The sequence below is a fragment of the Corythoichthys intestinalis genome, chromosome 20 (genome assembly GCF_030265065.1).
Source record: "Corythoichthys intestinalis isolate RoL2023-P3 chromosome 20, ASM3026506v1, whole genome shotgun sequence".
Taxonomy (NCBI): Eukaryota; Metazoa; Chordata; class Actinopteri; order Syngnathiformes; family Syngnathidae; genus Corythoichthys; species Corythoichthys intestinalis.
In genome coordinates this window covers 9,622,099-9,643,791 of record NC_080414.1, presented here as the reverse complement: position 1 = coordinate 9,643,791, position 21,693 = coordinate 9,622,099, and the positions used below count along the sequence as shown (strand labels likewise).

Sequence of the window (21,693 nt, the reverse complement as noted above, 5' to 3'; positions counted from 1 at the left end):
GTCGTAAAATCAGAGGTGGGTAGTAACGCGTACATGTAGTCCGTTACATTTACTTGAGAAACTTTTTGAGAAAAATGTACTTCTAAGAGTAGTTTTACTAAGCCATACTTTTTACTTTTACTCGAGTAGATTTTTGAAGAAAAACCACTACTCTTACTCCGCTACTTTGGGCTACACAAGAGTCATTACATTTTTCCTATTTATTCGACATATTATTTTTTTTGCCAGCGATGCTATTGCCAAGAGTATCGCTCCTGATTTCACCAATGAGACGTCGCAACAATAATCACATGACTCCATTACACCAATCAGTCGCAAGCTTACTGTTCTATGATCACGCAAGCCTGTTCAGTCACGCGTCTTTAAAGCACCGTAACAAATGAAGTATTTGACATAGAGCACAGTACTCAACATGAATCGAAATCGCAGATTTAAAACTCTCCCATTTTTTTATTTGGTACCTTTTGACCATGGAAAACCGGAGATATGATCCTTTTAATTTTAAAATAGTAACTATGAAGGAACTGCAGTATTCACGACTCAAATTAGGAACTATTTTCTCCACTAGAGGGCAGGGCACTCATGCTCTTTGGAGGAATAATGCTTCATTCTTGAGTTTTTTTCTCTTTTTTTTTTTTCTCTTTGGCTTAATGTGGTTATGTAATTGCCTATTGTACGGTGTCATTATAACAACATCTCATATCAATAAGTTTGTGCTAAGAGAAAAAAAATATCATTGTTTAAAAAAAAAAAAAAATCAAACAAATAAGCATTTACTCAAAATGTTACTCATTACTTAAGAATTCTTTTCACTGGATACTTTTTTACTTGTACTTGAGTACATTTTTTGGATGACTACTTTTAACTCTTGAGTAATATTATTTTGAAGTAACGCTACTCTTACTTGAGTAAAAATTTTGGCTACTCTACCCACCTCTGCGTAAAGTCATAATGGTCACCTGCAGATGGATTAAACAACATTTGTTTCCAGCTGCTGTGTGAAGGATAAGTAAAAAGATGATGAATCCAGTTGTGGCTAAACAATAGCATATAATGGTTAGCAACCGTGCGGCTAACCCTCCACCCAAACTCATCAGTGTTGACGCCAGCGATGTTTATTCTGTATATCCTAGTAGCTGCCCTTTCTTTTTTCATCTTCAGACAAAACTTTTTTGTCTCTGTTGCTCTGCCATCTTTGCAGAATTCGCAGGAAAGCGTTAGCATCGACTTCCGTCTTTATAATGAATGGGGAAAAGGGAAGTGATGTGTGCGGTAAAGTAGTAAGCACATTTGTAGTTTTTTTGTGTGCGTGGCAGGATTCCTGCCACCCTCCTCAAAGTTAATTAGTGCCGGTGGAAGCGATACAGACACCCTCAAGATATGAAAAAGGTGTCATTCAACTAGTTTAGTCAACATATCACAAATGCTATGAAAATATTCTATAAAGGTTGAAAAGTTACCTAATGTTAATTTAAATCAGTACTTCTTAAATTGTGAAAAGGGGGGCGCAGCGTGATGCCGGGGGTGGCGCATGTGACCTCGGGGAACACTTTTTGCCATACTAGAATAAAATGTAATTGCACATCCACTCAGTGTTTGGCAGTGGTGCTCTCATTTTCAGAGTGTATGCAGTATTTTTTTAACCAAACAAGAGCCCACAGCAAAGAGCACTGGAGATATGAAGAGCTAAGATGAGGAAATATGATGAAACATTTGTAGCATTTTCGAGGACGAGGAAAGACCTGTCTGTTTGCTGCGTATAAAAATGTCAGCAACGGACAGCAGGAAGCGGAATCAATTAAGACGTCATTTAAATGCATTAGATCCCAATTACATTGATATTTATTTTTTGAGGCGAAACCATGCCGAATATTGCCAACAATCATCCTGCTTTGTCAGTGTTTCATCAGTAAACCAGAGAGCACTGTTAGCATCATATAAGGTGGCATACAAAGTTGGGTAGTGCAAAATAACCCCACGCCATAGCAAATGAGCTGATACTGCCTCCAGCAAAAATAAGAACTGTCCCTCTGTCCAATGACAGTCGTTTTTGTTCTGTTAATTTTTGTTTATTCGGTCAAATCGTTTGGCATATTGTCCTCATGAGTTAGTTGCTAATCAATTTGAATTTATTATTATTTATTGATTATATAATACTTTATTTTTCAGTATCAAATGGTCAAAAAATGTACCTTGAATGTATTTTTACAGTTTGGACACTTTAAGTTGATCTAAATTCCTTTTTTTTCCCTTTAGTATATAAAATGACACAATGTTATGCAGAAGTGTAATTATAACAATTTTATTTATGAATGATACTATTTACACTGGCAGAGAGTTGGGGGGGTGCAAAATGTTGACGTCTTCCTGTGGGGGGCGTAAAAGAAAAGAATTGAGAAGCACTGCTTTAATAAATGAAACACTACTCTTATTTGAGTAAAATGTTTGGCTACTCTACCCACCTCTGGGTAGGTCTTGTGGAAAATTGATCGTCCAGTGTGTGTGTGTGTGTGTGTGTTGGGGGTGCAAGTGGAAAGTTTTTTTGCTGACAGCATCAGACAGACAGATATTTTAACACTTCATCATCTTACCTTTCTGTTTGACCCTCGCCTTACCCAACCACGCCCACAAACCAGGCCTCTTAGAGGCCCGGTTGCACGCCCACCATTCCCCTAAGTTCCGGCCCTGGTTGCAATTCGTTTCTAAAATGTTTACATTGTCCATTCATTTTTAAAAGATTTTTGCCAATATTAATGTTTTATGAATGAAAATATTTATATATTTTTTCATATTCATTAAATATTTTCTAAATATTAGTGTCATTTGTGTCAGCATGCACAAAACAGCCTTCAAATGTCCCAGTGTCAAGGGCGTAGTTTTGCATAGGGACGGTGGGGACATAACACTACCAACTTTTCAGGATGCTCAAATTGTCCCCACCAACTTTTAAGCAACCTTATTTGCATTTTAAAATGAATTCAGTAAAATAGGTAATTTAGATTACCTTACCATATGTTTTCAGGATGCAATTGACCCTACCATTATTAAGTGAATTATTTGAATTATGTTCAGACTTATATTTACCCTTTTTCACATGCTGAATGTGCTAGTTCATTTCTTTCCCCACAAACTCACGTTTGATTGGCTGATGACTTGACCCCCCCCCCACACTCACACACACACAGTGACCCGAAGAAAATGCAACATGTCGCTAACATGCCGCCTCATCCGCCCCCTTCAAAGAGGAGGGATATTAGAAGTTGTTTTTTTTTCTCCAGCCAGCAGCAGCCACTTTAAGTAATGTAAAAAGATGTCAATGTTATGGAGGTGGGGAACACACCACTAATTTTGCTACTGAACTTTTGCTACAACCTGCATCAGAGTTTGCATAACATTAAACTGTGTGAATCTGCTAACCTGCAAAACTTAAGTAGGAAGCTGCTGAGGGAGAAGTGTCCTCCACTTTTGTATGTCATTTCTGCTGTTAAACTGAGAAATGTAGTGAACCGAGGTTTACCCGCTTTTACCTAATTTTCATTTTGTTTTGTTTATGTGGTCTTAAAGCAACACTTGGTAACTTTTCAGTTTTGGTGGATTTTAGCGACGCTGGTGGACAAAAGCGGTAGTTTTTTTTAAGACTGTGTTTCCCATGAGGACTACCGCATGACCGCATAGTGTCTTCCTATGAGGGGCGTAACAGAAAATAATTGAGAAGGACTGATATAACTCAATACACATTTATTTTGCAATGATCAGTTAGCCTATCAATTAATTAGGTTCATATTTGTGAGAAATGTAGCCCTGCCCCCCGTTTACCCAATCTGTTTGGTCTTATTAATGTCCCGTCCCCAGCAAAAAGTGTACATGCATGTTATGCTGTTATATCGTCCCTACCAATGTTGAGCCCAAACCTACACCCTTGCCCAGTGTACACATCTCGATGTCCTCCAATGATGTCTTTTAGAACATTTTTAAAGCTGTCAACAGAAGGCCACGCAAATATTTGGACATTTAGATTCACAAGCAAACAAAGAGACAAACCTGAGAGTGCCAACATGGTTACCACACGTCACCTTGAAAAAGATTGACAGCATTTTATTTTAGGACTTGATCAACAACACAGTGAAATGCATACCTCGGTTAAAAAAAAAAAAAACTGTCTTTGGCCACACACAACCTCCTTAGTGCACATAAAAAACATATATTACCAATTCATCTTTCTTTTTGAAGTCCCATGTGGATGAGTGACATCTTAAAAGGCAAACCTGGGGCTGATGGGTAACGTAGTCCCTTCACAGTTAGACGGTATTTCAGTTTTTTTGTCAGCGCGCCGTCACCATCCACAGGCCCAGCGCCACGTTAGCGGCTAGCAAAGCGCTGCCGGCCAACAGCAGGAAGAATCCGATCAGCTCGCGCTTCTGCCGATCCGGCACCGCGCTGGCCAGGGTGGCCTCCAGGAGAGCGTTCAGCATCCACTGACCGTCCAATGCGAAGCAGGGGACAGAGTTGACCACCGCTAAGGCGCCGGAAAGGGAGAAAACGTACCTGGGAATTGAGATAAGGACTTCCAAACGCAAACATTTTGCTTTTCAAGGTACCGTAACATATCCAGAAAAGGATACTTGCAGAAAGTCTCTAAGAAAACAGGCAAGTCCAAGTGGAGAAAACCAAAGCGAGGCACAAAGTTGGTCAGGCTCACTGAGAGAGGAAAAAAATGATAAGGGCTTGCTTTGCAGTTAGGTAAAAACAGTTCATTTTTGGTGAAGAACTACCGTATTTTCCGGATTTTAAGTCGCAATGTATTTCTCTCCGTTTATACCTTGCGGCTTTTATAATAAAGCGGCTATTTGTGGATTTTTTCCCGTTAAAAAAAACAAAACAAAAAAACTTTCATTTCGGGGCTGCAAAGAAAACTTCGATTCGAGCCTACATTCTGTTGCATTTCTCAGCTTTAACAGTAGATGGAGCCACACACCTGAATAGTGTCTTTCCATTACCAAAGCCTGACAACATATTGAAGTCACTGCAGGAAACTGATAAAAATCTTTGATACTTTCTCATCCTACTGAATGGTTAAGTGTCTTAAAACCAGGGCTGTCAAAATTATCGCGTTAACGGGCGGTAATTATTTTTTAAAATTAATCACGTTAAAATATTTGACACATTTAACTAGAGCTGGGAATCTTTGGGCACCTAACGATTCGATTACGATTCAGAGGCTCCGATTCGATTATAAAACGATTATTGATGCACCCCCCTCCTTTTTTTTTTCTCTTTTTTTTTTTAAAAAAATGTTTTGTACATGAGTTCCAAAATTGTTCAAAAATACTCTCAGGCTAAACCACACTACTATTTCAGTATCAAGTTAACATATAGCAGTAAACAAATATACAAAAATAACATTAAATAAAAAAACACCCAGTCCCCATTCTGTATCAGCAGCTTTAAACTACATTCAATTAATTTAATGTTGTGAATCAACCGTTAAATTTGTTAAAATTGCTCCCGTTATTCCATAATTTCCCTCTTGTCTACTTTCGACATGTGAAAGTTTTAAAACTATTTTAAAGATAGATTCAAGTCAATATTTTACCGATTTAGGAGTATTTTAGATAAAAAGTTAATTAGGTTTGCTTGGAAGGTTCGCTACAACAGCCTTGCAGGGAAGTGTACTGCTTTAAGATGGCGGCCGTTTATAACGCTCGCATCTAGCTTTTTGTAGATGTGCTGCTAACACTACCAAATCTATATTGCATCTAGTCCTATATAAATGATATCCACCAACGTTGTAATGGATGTACTTTGTACAGCTTTTCGGCAGCTTTTCGGCAGCAGTCAGGTATGTTGTTGTGTTTTTTTTGTCTCGTTGCATGAGTTGAGCTAGAGCCGTGAGTTGAGCATTGGCATTACCCGAGGGGCCGGGTAATGGGAAGCATGATGTTTAGCTACTCTCGCTCCGTTCCGTCCCGAAGACGTACTTCCGCTTTACTTCGCATATTTCAATAATCGGAATTTGGATGTTTGTGAATCGTTATTGAATCTTCCACGGCCGAATCGCGAATAATCTAAGAATCGGAAATTTTGCACACCTCTACATTTAACGCATGTGCAGAATGACCCGCTCAAACAGATTAACGACAGAACAGTGTTGGTGTTTTGTCGCCCTCTGCTGGCGCTTGGGTGCGACTGATTTTATGGGTTTCAGCACGCTCTGCTGACGTGATTATATGTCGACGCGAACTCGTACCAATAGACAGTGCTATACAGACCAGCTAACGTCTGCATCCAGTAGTCAGTGGCAGTTCTCGCAGTCTCATCACACTGTTCGTGTCTTATACATGGATCGCTTGTGAGTTGCATTCTTTCTTTGTACGTATTCATGAGCATTGTGCTTTTAATATAAAATTTCTGTAACTTGTACTAACATTTATCTTTTAAGAACTAAAAGTCTTTCTATCCATGGATCCCTTTAACAGAATGTTAATAATGTTAATGCCATCTTGTTGATTTATTGTTATAATAAACAACATGTTGAATGTATATATCCGTCTTGTGTCTTATCTTCCCATTCCAACAACAATTTACAGAAAAATATGGCATATTTTAGAGATGGTTTGAATTGCGATTAATTACGATTAATTTTTAAGCTGTGATTAACTCGATTAAAAATTCTAATCGTTTGACAGCCCTACTCAAAACGTTTGCAAGTGTAGAATTTCAGTACTTTGACATGAATAAACATGTATATATATATATATATATATATAAAATAAAAAAAATAATCCGATGTGATAAATTAAGCTATCTTGGTTATTATTTTCTTGATTTTTGGTTGTCGTTGGACATTTTTTGTGGTTCTGCAGTCTCTGTAGTGTAATTAAATGGTAACAGTGGGTTCATAAGACTCATAATTATGACATGACAAATGTCATTGTGTGTCATCCGGCAAATTATGTCACTTTTGAATGCGTGTAAAAGATGGGACTGGACATAAATGGAGTTAGTGACATAATTTACCAGATGGCACTGAATGACATCTGTCATGAGCATTCATTAATGCCTACTGTCAAATAAAGTGTTACCAAATATATAACGTAGACTTCATTATCAGTTGACGAGACAGCTCCTACAGATATTGCGCCACGGCTTCTCACAGGGGGCCGAGCCAGGCAAGATGCGTCGTGGGGGCTTCCACTGCAATAAACTCAAACACACGTTGCGTTCTAACGCCGGAATTAGGGGGAGACAGGACGCAATTTTATAGCCATTTTAAGTTTTGTTATACTTATATAAAAAATAAACAGGATTTTATTAGGGAACGACTTTGAATTTTTTAATGCCGCTGCTCATTAAGACTCATATATGCCTAAGGGAGTTGTCTGTTTTGGTTGTAGATCGCAAGCAGCTTTTGTTTTAAAAATATTTGAATTTTAAGTTTTCGAAAACAGGCCCCTTACGGAGCGGCCCCGCACCCAGTCTATGTATGATACATGCATACGCACACTTATGAAAAATCTATTTCAACTAAGAGGGTTGGTATTGAGTGATCGTGTTTCACTGCCATTGACGCCGATAGACGTTCAATCCAATTTGACCGAAGGGCTGGCAGCGATAAAATGATCCCACTTAAAATGGATTGGACGTTTATCACTGTCAATGGTAGCCAATGAGTTAATAATTAGAACAAAACAAAACTAAATATTGGTTGGAAACTACGCGTAGACATCGAAAAGTACATATTGCACAGCACCGGTACGTGATTTCTTAGTACTCACCGATATCGTACTGGTACATCCCATTTTAAGACATGGACACCTATGTCTTATATATGAAAATTTTCTTACATTTTGTGAAATTTTGGGAGTGCGGCTTATTGTCAGGAGTGCTTCAAGTTCGAAAAAGACAGCAGTTTAGCTACCGGGATCAATAAGTAGTAACTGTTGGTACCGGCGTGCTGGAGATGTGGCGGGTAGCCCACGAAGAGCATGTGGGCGGCGGGCGGGTGCGCCACTCGGATGAAGCGGGTTTGGTTCTGTAGCGAGGGCGTGACGCAGACGCCATCAGCGTGGCAGTCGCGGTCGCTGCGGCACACCTGCGTGCCCGTCACCATTTTACGCACCGGCATGCACGCGTACTGCGGGGGAGAATCGAGTTAGACGTCAAGAGTGTCGGGTGCCTTGCAGTGTAAATATCCAAATGAACCACCTCTCTGTCGGCACTGCCTGGTTTAATGTAAGAGAAGCAGAGGTCAGTCAGGCTGTTATTGCTGCAGCAGTCCATTGTTCCGTCCAGGCGCTTGAATGCTACGAAGAGGAGGTATGAAAATTTTTTTTTTTAAATTTTTGCACATTGGTACCTGGTTATTGTGTAAAGTTGGATGTACATGGATGTACACTTTGATCATCCGACGTGAGAACAAAGCAAGTGTCATAAATTCAACGTTTACTCGAATTGTTTTGCTAGGACACTAAAAAAAAAAAATGCTATAAACTTATCATTTGATGAATTTTAAGTTTCAACATGATCATCTTCATGTTATATGAGAAAATTCCTGTTACGTGATATCAAATTGGAACCAATATCACGTTTTAATATGATTATGTTTCAAAATAAAAAATGACAAACCTGTGTGCTAACATGGAATAAGATATATAATGTTAAAAATGTATTATCATGACGCAATACATTTAAATATTTTTTTTCTACTGTTTTGTATTAAATTGTGTTTAATGGCATCCTGAAATCCTTACAAATTGGAAAAAAGGTTTTTAGAAGAAATATTGTTATGCGATTAATCAAGCTGCATTAATTATAAAGCCTCTAATTACCATTTTTAATCAAGTACAACCACAAAATTATATATATTTGTTATGATTAACAACTACTGTACTTTAAAATATTAAAGTTTCTGAATGAATGAATAGGATTATAAATGTTTTTAAAAAATTCACATTATTTAATTCATTGCCCGCCATTCACAATATGTCTTAATTCATTGAAACTGGGATAATTGACTGTGAATGCTCATGCTTGAGTGCCATTGACGGTGGTAGACGTCCAATCCATTTGACTGGGAAAGGCAAATGTTCATTTGTAGCGCCGTCAACGGCAGCCAATGTGTTCAATGAACGTCGCTGACCCACCTCGTCCGTGAGCCCAACTGGGTTGTAGGCCGTCAGCCGGCACGCAGTACCCTGTCTGCGGCGCGCGGGATAACCGCGCCAGGCACTCGTTCCAGTCGTCCACGCTCGCCACGGGACACTCCTCCAATCCTGTGACGATATCGCCCGCCGACAGCCCCCTCGGCCCGTCGGCCGCCGATCCTTGCGCCACCTCGGTGACCAACGCCCCGACCCCGCTGGAGTAAAACGGGAAGAGGACGAACGGCAACAGGAAAAGGAACACCAACGCCAACGTGCACAGTACAAAATTGTGCCACACGCCTGTTAAAAGAAAAAGATCAGGACTTTGCTGACCTCTAGCGGTTGCAATTAGAAGCTCACGCAGGTGCGTTTTTCTAACCTGCGCAGAAAATGCGCAGCTGCTGGACGGGCGACACGATGTTGAGGTGCGTGGTGAAGAGATCCACGAAGGCGCCGGGGTACACCACGAACACAAACATGCCGAAGCCGTTCACACGCACTTGCTCCCTAAAAAAAAAAAAAAACATGAGTTTCCTCAATTTTATACAACAGAGAATTGTAATATAACAAGTAGTAATAAAAGAATAAAGTCGTATGTTGTAATATTACAACATTAAAGTCATAATAGTATGACAAAAAAATACGAGTCAGTCGTTACAGTACCTATCTTTAACATTATGAGAAAAAGGTTGTAATGTTGCGTAATTTTGCAAGTTTAAAATCATACTTTTTAATAGAATGGGGAGAAAAATCGTAATATTGTGAAAATAAAGTAATAGATTGTAATATTATGAGAATACAGCCGTAATATTAAGGGAAAAAGTTTTAATAATATGAGATTAGGTCATAATACTGAATAACGGTAGGAGAAAAAAGTTGTAAAGCTGCGTAATTCTGCATGTTTGAAATCATACATTGTAATAATATGAGGAGAAAATTGTACTATTACGAGAATAAAGTACTAGGTTGTATTATTACAGGAAAAAAGTCTTAATATTATGGGAAAAAGTCGTAATAATACAAAATTAAGTCATAATACCACGTAACATTACGAGAAAAAAGTTGTAATGTTACGTATTTTTACTTAACATTTCGAGACAGCAGTCGTATTGTTATGCAATTTATGTAATATTACAAGAAAAAAGTTGTATTAATAAGAAATAAAGTCGTTATACTATGCATCTTTAAGATACCGTAATTTTCGGACCATAAGCCGCTACTTTTTTCCCTCATTTTGATACCTGTGGCTTATAGTCCAGTGCGGCTTATTTGTTGATTTTTTTTTTTTTTTTAGGTAACACTTTATTTGACAGCTGTGTCATAAGACTGTCATAAGATCATCAAAATTATGACATGACACTATCATGGACATTACTGAATGCTTATGTCATTAAGTGTCATTTGGCAAATTATGTCACTAACTCAATTTTTGTCCATCTTGGATCTTTTGCATCCATTCAAAAGTGAGATCATTTGCCGGATAACACTTAATGACATCTGTTATAAGCATTCATGAATGCTCAGGACAGAGACATGTCATAATTATGATTGTGTAATGACAGTCTTATGGCACCACTGTCAAATAAAATGTTAGCAAATACCATAACTAGCAATTGATGAAACAATTGGAACAGTAACTGAAGAAATATTTAGCACAGAACATGATTTTTGATTGTTATTTACATCTGTAGTGCTGCAATGCATGCTAAGAGGCATGTTGGATGACAACAGTCAACAGCAGGTGGCAGCAGAGGTTGACTGTCTCCCCCAAGGGAGCAGTGATGGCCAAATGAAGCTTCTTGAAGCAATAAAGCTTTGCACTAATTAGTTCAAAGTTTAATGATGGTTCATTTGGTCTTATGACAGTCGGTCGTATGATACCGCTGTCAAATAAGGTTGTTTCGGTTAATATATTTTGGTGTAAATATCCCATGATACAGTGAGGACAGCTGCGGCTTATAGTCAGGTGCGCCTTATAGTGCGAAAATTAGGGTAAGTTGAATTTTTCTTTCATCTCAGACAACAGTCATAGGTTGTTTTATTACCTGACATGTTTTGGGGAACACTTCCGCCCCCACCAGAAAGTGCTCGCCGAAACATGTCAGGTAATTAAAACAACCTACTCTGCTTGCCAAAAGTATTGGCACCCCTGCAATTCTGTCAGATAATGCTCAATTTCTCCCAGAAAATGATTGCAATTATACTTTGGTAGTAATATCTTCCTTTATTTTGTTTGCAATGAAAGAACACAAAAAAGAATGAAATTTTTTAAAAATCATTATCATTTAACACAAAACTCCAAAAATAGGCCGGACACAAGTATTGGCACACTCAGCCTAATACTTGGTAGCAAAACCTTTAGACGAAATAACTGCGAACAACCGCTTGCTATGCACACGGTCAAACAGTCCAGTGCCAGAGGCAGCAAAGAAACCCCAAAACATCAGGGAACCTCTGCCATGTTTGACTGTGGGGACCATATTCTTTTCTTTGAGGGCCTCATTTTTTTTCTCCTGTAAACACTATGTTGATGCCTTTTCCCAAAAAGCTCTACTTCTGTCTCATCTGACCAGAGAACATTCTTCCAAGACGTTTTTGGCTTTCTCAGTTAAGTTTTCGCAAACTCCAGCCTGGCTTTTTTTATGTCTCTGGGTCAGAAGTGGGGTCTTCCTGAGTATCCCAGCATAGTGTCCCTTTTCATTCAGACGCCGACAGATAGCACGGGTTGACACTGTTGTACCCTCGAACTGTAGGACAGCTTGAACTTGTTTGGATGTTAAAATCATCATTTTGTCTTTTCCGTCCACATCTAGGGAGGTGAGCCACAGTGACATGGGCTTTACACTTATTGATGGACACTGTGCAGGGTAGACACAGGAACATTCAGATCTTTGGAGATGGACTTGTAGCCTTGAGATTGCCCATGCTTCCCCACAATTTTGCTTCTTAAGTCCTCAGACAGTTCTTTGGTCTTCTTTCTTTTCTCCATGCTCAACGTGGTACACACAAGGACACAGGACAGAGGTTGAGTCAACTTCAATCCATTTTAACTGGCTGCAAGTGTGATTTAGTTATTACTAAAGTTGCACCGATACCGATACCAGTATCAGCACGGAGTGCCGATCCGGCCTGAATTGTTGGTATCGGTATCGATAAGTACCAACATTTACGGCGTCGATACCATCTCCTGGCATCACTTGAACGCAAATGTACTGTCCTCCTCACGTGAGCTAACTTCCCAAGTCCCGTTGCATGACATCTGTATGTCTTTGTCTCGAAATTACCAAACGAAATTGACTCCTTCGTCTTCAATTTTAAGGATGTAACTACAACGCATTTCCGCGATGTTACGCTGCTCATCTAACATGGCATTCACAAACGATTAGCATGCGTAAGCTAACGCCTGCTAATATAGCGCCGATGGGATCAGAAAGGTTAAAACCGTGGGAGACTAAGCAAACTCATTGTTTCATGATGAACAATGAGTGGAAAATTAAGAGCGCCGTACTTCAAACTCGTCCTGTTAATGAAAGTCGATTGTTATATGTGCTGAGCAGTAATGAGCAGAAGTGACTTCTGTGGCCAGACAACACTCAAGCGGCGCAGCGCGCACACTAGATATCATCAAATAGCAACCTAGATGTCCTATGTTAGATCCCATGCCAATTCTCTCGCACACACACTAGATATCATCAAATAGCAACCTAGATATGCTACATTAGATCCCATGCCATTAGCTGCGTGAGCCCAGAGCGACGCGTAGTCCATATACTACATTGATGAATTAGAAACCGCCATGACTGAATGGAAGTTAAGCAGGCCAAATTAATCCATACCAGTGACTATAGATAATGCTGCAAATACTGTTAATTCAGTACATGTTACAGATGGACTCGGACCACAAATAGGATGTTTTGCTTATATGGTAGATATAGCTGCTAAGAGAGCTGCAGCAATCAACAGTGTGCCCCACTTTACAAACAGTAAAGATTTTTCTCAGCACTTATATACAAAATTTCTTCATATCAGTAAGAAATAAGCACATAATTATATGCACTAAAATGCTTGTTTATATGATGTTATTTTTGCTTGTTAGCAAATAATAATAATAATAACAGTTGTATTTTCTGTTTCAGAGCATTAAATGTATTGAATTGTATCGAAAATCGTACCGAACCATGATAACTGTGTCGCTGCATCCCTTATACGTACATATATATACAGTACTGTGCAAAAGTTTTAGGCAGGACACCTGCCTAAAACTTTTGCACAGTACTGTATATATATTTTTTTAATTATTAAATTTATTAGGATCATGGAAGCAGCCACTTGGGAAAAATATATACATACAGTATATCCTGTATATACATAATATAATAAAAATATACAGTACTATATATTTAATGTGTTTTTTTTTTTTTTTTTTTTTTTTTGCTAACAGAGTGGTATCAGAATAGTATCGGCCGATACTGCACAGCCAGGTATCTGTATCGGGCCCAAAAAATGGTATCGGTGCAACACTAGTTATTACCACCACCTGTTATGTGCCACAGGTAAGGAACAGGTGCTGTTAATTACACAAATTAGAGAAGCATCACCTGATATTTCCAAAAGGTGCCAATACTTTTGTCCTGCCCATTTTTGGAGTTTTGTGTAAAATAATACTGATTCAATTTTTTTTTCCCATTCTCTTTTGTGTTTTTTTTTTTTTATTTTTATTACAAGCAAAATAAATGAAGATATTATTACCAAAGCATTTGTAATTGCAATCATTTTCTGGGAGACATTGAGCATTATCTGACAGAATTGCAGGGTTCCCAATACTTTTGGCCAGCACTGTATAACTATCGTCTGGGATAGAAGAAAAAAAATCAACTAATCTATAAGTGTAGACCAAAAGAACCAATACAACTACTTATCTTTAAACTACAGTAATATCTATAAAGGTAATGCGGCTAATTCAGCTAAATTAGCAATATATCATGGAAAGTAGGTAAAGGTACACGGGAGCTACAACAAAGTACTAGTATATATCTTTATATTGATAGGAATTTGATTAGAAGTGTCAAAAGATGGTGAAGTACCTAGTAGTTAATTTAGCTAAATTAACCGCACTGCACCCATACATATTACAAAATGATACTGTATCTGACTTTAAATTTGTAATATACATATGGCGGAAAACACAGACAAGACTGAGAAAGCAGTTGCTGCTCTTGCACTCCTCTTTAAAATAAACTGCTATATTCTAAGCCAAAATAACAGTTGTGGTTGATAGAACAATATCGACCACTCCTTGATGTCTGCGATTACTGCATCGCGACCCTTGTTAAATGACCATGTTTCACTCATAAAATCCAAAAATCCGGCTGTGGCCATTCACAGTTGTGTCTTCACACTCAGTGATACATGCTACATGGAGGTTTTGGATCGAAAAGAGGTAAGTAAGCGATAATATCTAGTCAAAATCGTGGCGTCTTTAATTCTGCTCTCGTGTGCTCTCACCTCCAGTTAGGGTTTTGCTGTTTAAAAAAAAATTTTTTTTTCAAATGCCCTCCTGTTCAAAAAATTTCTTCCCCCAGAAAATTGAGATTTTAAGCTTTCCAATGATGTATCACACGTGCATATCGGACAATTTTGAAATTTGGCCAAATTGGGGGTCTCAGAGCGGAACTTCAAGTCAGTGTTTTCGGCCATATACTGTACATATACATACTTTATCTTCACAGGCCAATTTTTGTTGCTCTCTCTTTGTGTGGCCCTGATACTAAGTTGTAGGTATATGATTTTGGAGCAGGTTTACCTGAGCGCCGCAACGGCGTGGCCCAACTCGTGTATGACGCCGCTGAGCAGGAGAGCAAGGAAGAAGTAGCCAAGATGACTAGTAGGCAGGTTGACACCAGGAACCTGAACAAAAAACGGGATAAATCTTTGTAGCACTTCAAATCAAGTAGATATATTTGCATTTCTGTTTCCAATTAATTTTAAAGGAAGATACGTACCACCACCTGTAAGGCCTGTTGGGCTCCAATACGCGGATTGTCGGTGGTCATCTGAGCGAGGGTCTGCTGCAGCGTCTTCACCAGGAGCACCACCGACGCCAACATGGCCGCCACGCCAAACGCCAGGCCACTGTTGAACCTGTGGATTGGATAAGAACATTCTCTTGTAGTATAAAAAAACTTTTTAATTATGATTTTTAAACATAAATACACATTGAAACTTTTTAAAAAAAAATTTTTTTTCATATAAATAGTTAAAATATACTATATAAAATTTTGAAAACGATTGAATAAAATATATTGTTCTTAAAAAATAAAATGTAATATTTAAAATAAAATAAAATTATTTATAGTAAAATTAAAAGAATTTCATAAAATTAAAATATATTTTTTTAAATTCCAAATGGTTTTTGAATACAAATAAAATTGAAAATATACCAAAAAAAGTGAAAATTAAAAATAGCAATAATAAATAATTTTACTGTAATCATTTATAATAATCTTAAACAAATAAATGTATAATTGAAGAAAAAATAAATATATTGAAAACAAATGAAATTAAAATATATTTAAGGTATAATACAGTTTTTTAAAGAAATTAAAAAAAAAAAAATAATAATAATAATAAATTAAGCACAAAAAAATAAAATAGAGATATATATCTACTTTGAAAATTGTCACTGAATCCACTGATTGAATCCCAATGGCCACTCACCACAGGTAGAGCGCTCGCGGGTGAATGCGGGCGCAGTACGCAAACAGTCGGTTGAAAATGGTCGTTTGCCACCTAATGTGGAACGGGGACAGCATCAACCCTCGTCTGGCCAGCCATGACTCGTAGCTGATCCGATGCGCCGAAGACGACTGCAAGAAAATTCCACTTTTATAAAAACAAGCCTAAAAATTAAAAGATTAAATATTTTAATCGCAATTAATATCAATAGTTTCTCGTTATCAACTGTGATTAATCACATTCTCATGCAAGCAATCCAATAATAAATTCAAAAGTACTGTACAAAAATATTAGTGCTGCAACGATTAATCGATTAACTCGAGTATTCGATTAGAAAAAATATTCGAATTAAATTTTGCTGCTTCGAGTATTCGTTGAATTAAAATGGCGTTGTAATGGTTTATTTTGAAAGTGTTTGCATTCAGTTTTTTTGATTTGGGTGGATACACTGCCCTCTTGTCTGCCTCATTTCACATTGCTGAATCGAGCTGCTCCATGTTAAGACCAACATTAGTTTTTTTTTAATGAATTCATAATTTAGTTATGGGTATTAGGTAAAGATGTCCCGATCGATCGGGTCCGATCATGTCATTTTCAAAGTATCGGAATCGGCAAAAAAATATCGGACATGCCTTTTTTAAATAAATATATATATTTTTTTATTTAAATCGTTTTCTAATTGTATTTAACGTTACAGACAAAATGTCTTACACTCATGCAGAGTAGTTTTGGCTTAAAGTAGGGCTATCAAATTTATCGAGTTAACGGCGGTAATTAATTTTTTAAATTAATTACGTTAAGTAATTAACGCTGCACGGCCCACTCACGCATTGTCGCGTTCAATCTATAAAGATGCCGTTTTACCTATAGATAGCGCTAAAAGGCAGCGTATAATGAGTAGAGAGAATTTTAACAGCCTTTGGAGCCATTTTTTGTGTGGCTAAAGCCTGACAATACCTCTCTCAGCAATTAAATATAACGTGGGAATGTGGGGAAGCAAGGTAGTAGTTGATCATTTTCTTAACACCCGATGTGCTTTCCCAACGCAGAGAAGATATATAAAGTGGTAGCCCTACGCACACTCATGGTTGCACTTCCCATCATGCATTTGGGCAGAAGTTAAATGACTGCAGTATCATTTACTGAAAGCTCAACAAATACACTAGATGGCAATATTTAGTCACAATATACAAAGTTACATTTATTCTTTAAGAATTACAAGTCTTTCCATCCGTGGATCCCTCTCACAGAAAGAATGTTAATAATGTAAATGCCATCTTGAGTATTTATTGTCATAATAAACAAATACAGTACTTATGTACTGTACGTTGAATGTATACAGTATATTCGTCCGAGTTTTATTCATTTTTTTTCTTAATGCATTGCCAAAATGTATATGATCGGGAAAAATTATCGGGAATGATTGGAATTGAATCGGGAGCAAAAAAAAAAAAAGCAATCGTATCGGGAAATATCGGGATTGGCCGGTACTCAAACTAAAACGATCGGGATCGGATCGTGTGCAAAAAAACATGATCGGAACAACCCTAAGTATAGGTATTTTAAGACGTTTTTTTTTTTTTTTGTGGGAATATGTGTCTGAACCATTTCTTAGGAGCATTGTAAAAATAAAAATAAAACCGTTTGCGTTTTATAGCATTTAAGCTAGCGGACTTTTGCAATTTAGCCGATTGTTCTTTTGTTGTATGTACATCCTTATTTATTTATTTATTTTTATATCGTTTGAAGCTCAGCTCAGGTATTCTAATTTTTGGTGCTCTTCATCCGATTATTCGAACTAACTAGTTCATCGATTAATCGACTACTAAAATAATCGATAGCTGCAGCCCTAAAAAATACAGTATCAACTGAGGCAATGAGTTAACAGTCATACTCAAATCCATCCTAACTTCCCTTTAAGTGTCCTATTGGTCATTAATTGTATAAAGTTATCATGACCTTGTAACGCTACTTATAGCTAGGTAGGGTATATACGAAGCAATTGCATATAAAGTAGTCGTACATACAAGTAGCAATTTCTGAGTGAGTCTACATAATTGGTCCAAATAGGCGATTGAAAAATTTCTATGCGTTAATTGACTTGTGAGTTAACTTGCCAAACCTTATTATAAACCAAAACAACGTCTTTTCTGTCCTTCCTGCAATAATTTAAAGCATACAGTGGGAAACTTGCAGCGATAATAAAGGTGTTTTGCTTTTTTATTACCTTGAGCAGTGTGTCCGCGAGGTACACCGCGCACCAGCCGGCAAGCACGCACACCAGCAGGGACACGGGGATCATGGTGCATCGGCTCCGGGGGCGAAAACAGTATCAGCCGCACTGCGCCGCCTCCATGGCTTTGCAGCCGCCCGCGCACCACGCAAAAACCACGATAATAGAAAAGCTAAAGCAGGGAAGTATTACACGTCCTCCATTTTAAATTAGGCGCAAAATAAACGCCGTTTTGTACGTTAATGAGCGTTAAGTGGTAGAAAATAATGAGCTAGAAAGCACACTACCGGGTTAATGTGCTCGTATTCTTCTTCGTTTATCATTAAGTTGGTCAGCTCATTATCGCCGCCAAGAGTAAAAATACGGAACTGCGTCAACAAATGCAAGTGAACTCAATAAATATAGCTGTTTTACTAGTGATAATAACCAAAATATTTCATGTTAAAGGCACGTGTGAATAAATTATGAAATGTAGATTGAGATTACGTTACTAACAAACTTATATTGTAAATCAATGCACGAAAATTTGAAATATAATTAAACTTTTTTTTGCTTATTAAATATTTCATTGAAATATCAATAAATAATGTGATTCCGGCAAGTGATTATTGATATTGTCCTTCGCCGTCAATGTCAATAAATGGTTAAATTGGCAGTTTATTATGATACCACTGTTGTTCATGTATGTTTTAGTACGAGACTGAATACAGGGGTGTGACAAAATATCGAAGGGTGATACATAGTGAAATATATATGTATCCCAAAAGGTAATCGATGTGGTCCTGCCAAGAATCGATATATCGTTTTAAAAACGTGGCACTGTTTAAAATATATATACATACATAGACTTCATAATACTTCACAGGACACGGGAAACAGGGCCGATCCGTAGGGGACCTATTTTCAAAAACTTCAAATTGAAATATTTTCAAAGCCAAAGCTACTACCGACTTAAAATCAAAACAGGCACCCACCATAGCCATATACGAGTCTCCATGAGCAGCGGCATAAAAAAATTCAAAGTCAAAAAATTTTATATAACAAAAACTTAAAATGGCTATAAAATTTTCATATTTTATATGTCATATAAGCAGCCCGCAAACAGTTTGGTGAAGACATGTCAACAAAGTACATGGATTACTGGAACCATGTCCTATGGTCTGATGAGACACACGGGTTTTCTTGTGTACAGTCTTCAGAAGAGGCTTCCTCCTGGGGTGACAGCCATGCACACCAATTTGATGTGGAGTGCGGCGTATGGTCTAAGCAAGGGTGTAGTTTTGGTCTCAACATTGATGGCGACCATATAACAGCATGACCTGCATGTACACTTTTTGCTGGGGACAGGACATTAATAAGACCAAACAGATAGGGTGAACGGGTGTCAGGGTTACATTTCTCACAAATATGAACCTAATTAATAAATGATCTAAATGGCTAAATGATCAATGCAAAATAAATCTGTATTGACTTACATCAGTACTTCTCAAATGGTGGGGCGCGCCCCCCCAGGGGGGCGCAGAGCGATGCCAGGGGGGGCGCGAGTGACCTCGGGGAACATGCTTTTTTTTTTTTTTTGCCGTACTAGAATAAAGTGTACTTGCACATCCACTCCGTGGGTGGCAGTGGCGCTCTCATTTTCAAAGTGCGTGCAGTATTTTTGAAGTAAGCAAGAGCACACGGAAGAGACTCATGCAGAGCTGGACTCACGCAGCGACCCACTGTCTTTCTCACGTGTCCGGCCGAGAAGTGCTGTTTTCGGCTTGGGATCGTCACGACCACCGCCCTCACCTACGGTTCTCCCTCGGCCGCCGAGAATGCGCTTTTTTCGGGCCGTTTGCCTTTGACTTTTAATATAGTGGGAAATGAGGAAAGACCACTGTTTACTGAGTCTAAAAATGATTATAGCGGAGAAGCCAAATCAGTTAAGACGCCACGTTTTTCAGCGAAAATGTGCCGAATATTGCCAATTGTCACAATCGTCCCGCTTTGTCAGTGTTATATCAGTAAACCAGTGAGCACTGTGGTGAATCAGCGAAAATAAAAACTTTCCTTCTGTCCAGAGACCTTTTTCCCCCCCTTCTATTCAGTTTTGTTTTTTTTCGGTCAAATTTTTTGGCATGTTGTCCTGAAGAGTAAATGTTTCTAATCAATTTGAATTTGTTATTATTTACTGATTTTATTACATTTTATTTTTCAGTATCAAATGGTCAAAAATGTACCTTGAGTGTATTTTTACAGTTTGGATGTGACTTTTTTTTTTTTTTTTTTTAACTTCAGGCAAATTGATGCGCATTGTCTTTTCTGTTACAAGCAACACAATGTTAAAAAAAGTTATACTTTATTATAAGTTGATCTATGTTACTTTTTTTCTTTAATAGAAAAAAAAGGACACAATGTTAGGCTGAGGCGTACTTATAATAGTAATATAGACGAATGATACTATTTACAGTGGCGGCAGAGACTTGGGGGGGGCGCGAAACATTTACGTCTTCCTTGGGGGGGCGTAACAGAAAATAATTGAGAAGCACTGACTTACATACTACATACATGCGATACTAACTTTCATATGTATTGGTTCAGGTGATACGCCGTTCGATTCAAATTTTTTTTTTTAAACTACTAAGGAAACATTTTGAAAACTTCCAGAATAAATGTCTGGATTTTATTAGCAAATTTAAATTTTCAATATTTGAACACAAATTACATTACAATACACAATAAAAACAAACTTGTTAATAATCTCTATCTAGCAATGAAAAAATAAACATTTGTCTTATGACCACTCAACATTGTCTGTCTAAGTAAAGAAATTAAATATAACTGAACAAACTTCTTATTCAGGGAATAACAAAAAAAAAAACACTACTGCTTTTGTCCACAATCACAGCCAAACTCAACATAAGAATGAAAGCTCCTTTGAGCTGCTTTAAGATCACATAAATAAAATAAAAATTGGGGAGAAGGGGGTTAACTTTGAATCACTACATTTATCACAGTTTAATTAACGTTAATGTAGAAAACACGTACACAAGAACACTTCTCTCTAAGCAGCTTCCTACTCGATTTTCGCATGTTGGCAAATTCACAGTTTAATGTTATGCTAACTGTGATGCAGGTCAGACTTTCAGTAGCAAAATTAGTGGTGTGTTCCCCACCTCCACAACATTGACATCTTTTTACATTATTGTATTTGTTGTATTTATTGTATTGCATTGTATTTCTGTCAGGGCTGTGAGTGCGTGCGTGTGTGAGGGGTTGGGGGGGTCAAGCCATCAGCCAATCAAACGTGCGTTTGAGGAACAAAAATGGAGTTGCACATTCAGCAAGTGAAAAGGGGTAAATGTAAGTCTGATCATAATGAAAATAATAAGGGTAGGTTCAATTCTATCCAAACAACATACAGAATGGGAAGATGATCTTAATTATCTATATAACTGAACTCATTTTATAATGAAAATAAGGTTGCTTAAAAGTTGGTGGGGACAATTTGAGCATCCTGAAAAGTTGATAGTGTTATGTCCCTACAGTCCCTATGCAAACCTACGCCCTTGGGTCTGAGCACTAACAGGCTGACCCCCC

The 21,693-nt window shown here is 37.8% G+C and overlaps 1 protein-coding gene across 1 annotated transcript; it reads right to left on the bottom strand.

The window, feature by feature from the left end:
* Positions 1-3,866: 3,866 nt before the first annotated feature.
* Positions 3,867-18,455, bottom strand: mbtps2 (membrane-bound transcription factor peptidase, site 2). Its single transcript, XM_057823774.1, has 10 exons — positions 18,106-18,455; positions 15,861-16,009; positions 15,146-15,284; positions 14,947-15,050; positions 9,523-9,650; positions 9,144-9,443; positions 8,206-8,303; positions 7,948-8,134; positions 4,623-4,698; positions 3,867-4,545 (listed from the first exon to the last, which is right to left on the bottom strand). Exons 1-10 carry the CDS (start codon positions 18,178-18,180, stop codon positions 4,323-4,325), a joined length of 1,479 nt encoding a protein of 492 aa, XP_057679757.1. The 5' UTR covers positions 18,181-18,455; the 3' UTR covers positions 3,867-4,322.
* Positions 18,456-21,693: the final 3,238 nt, after the last annotated feature.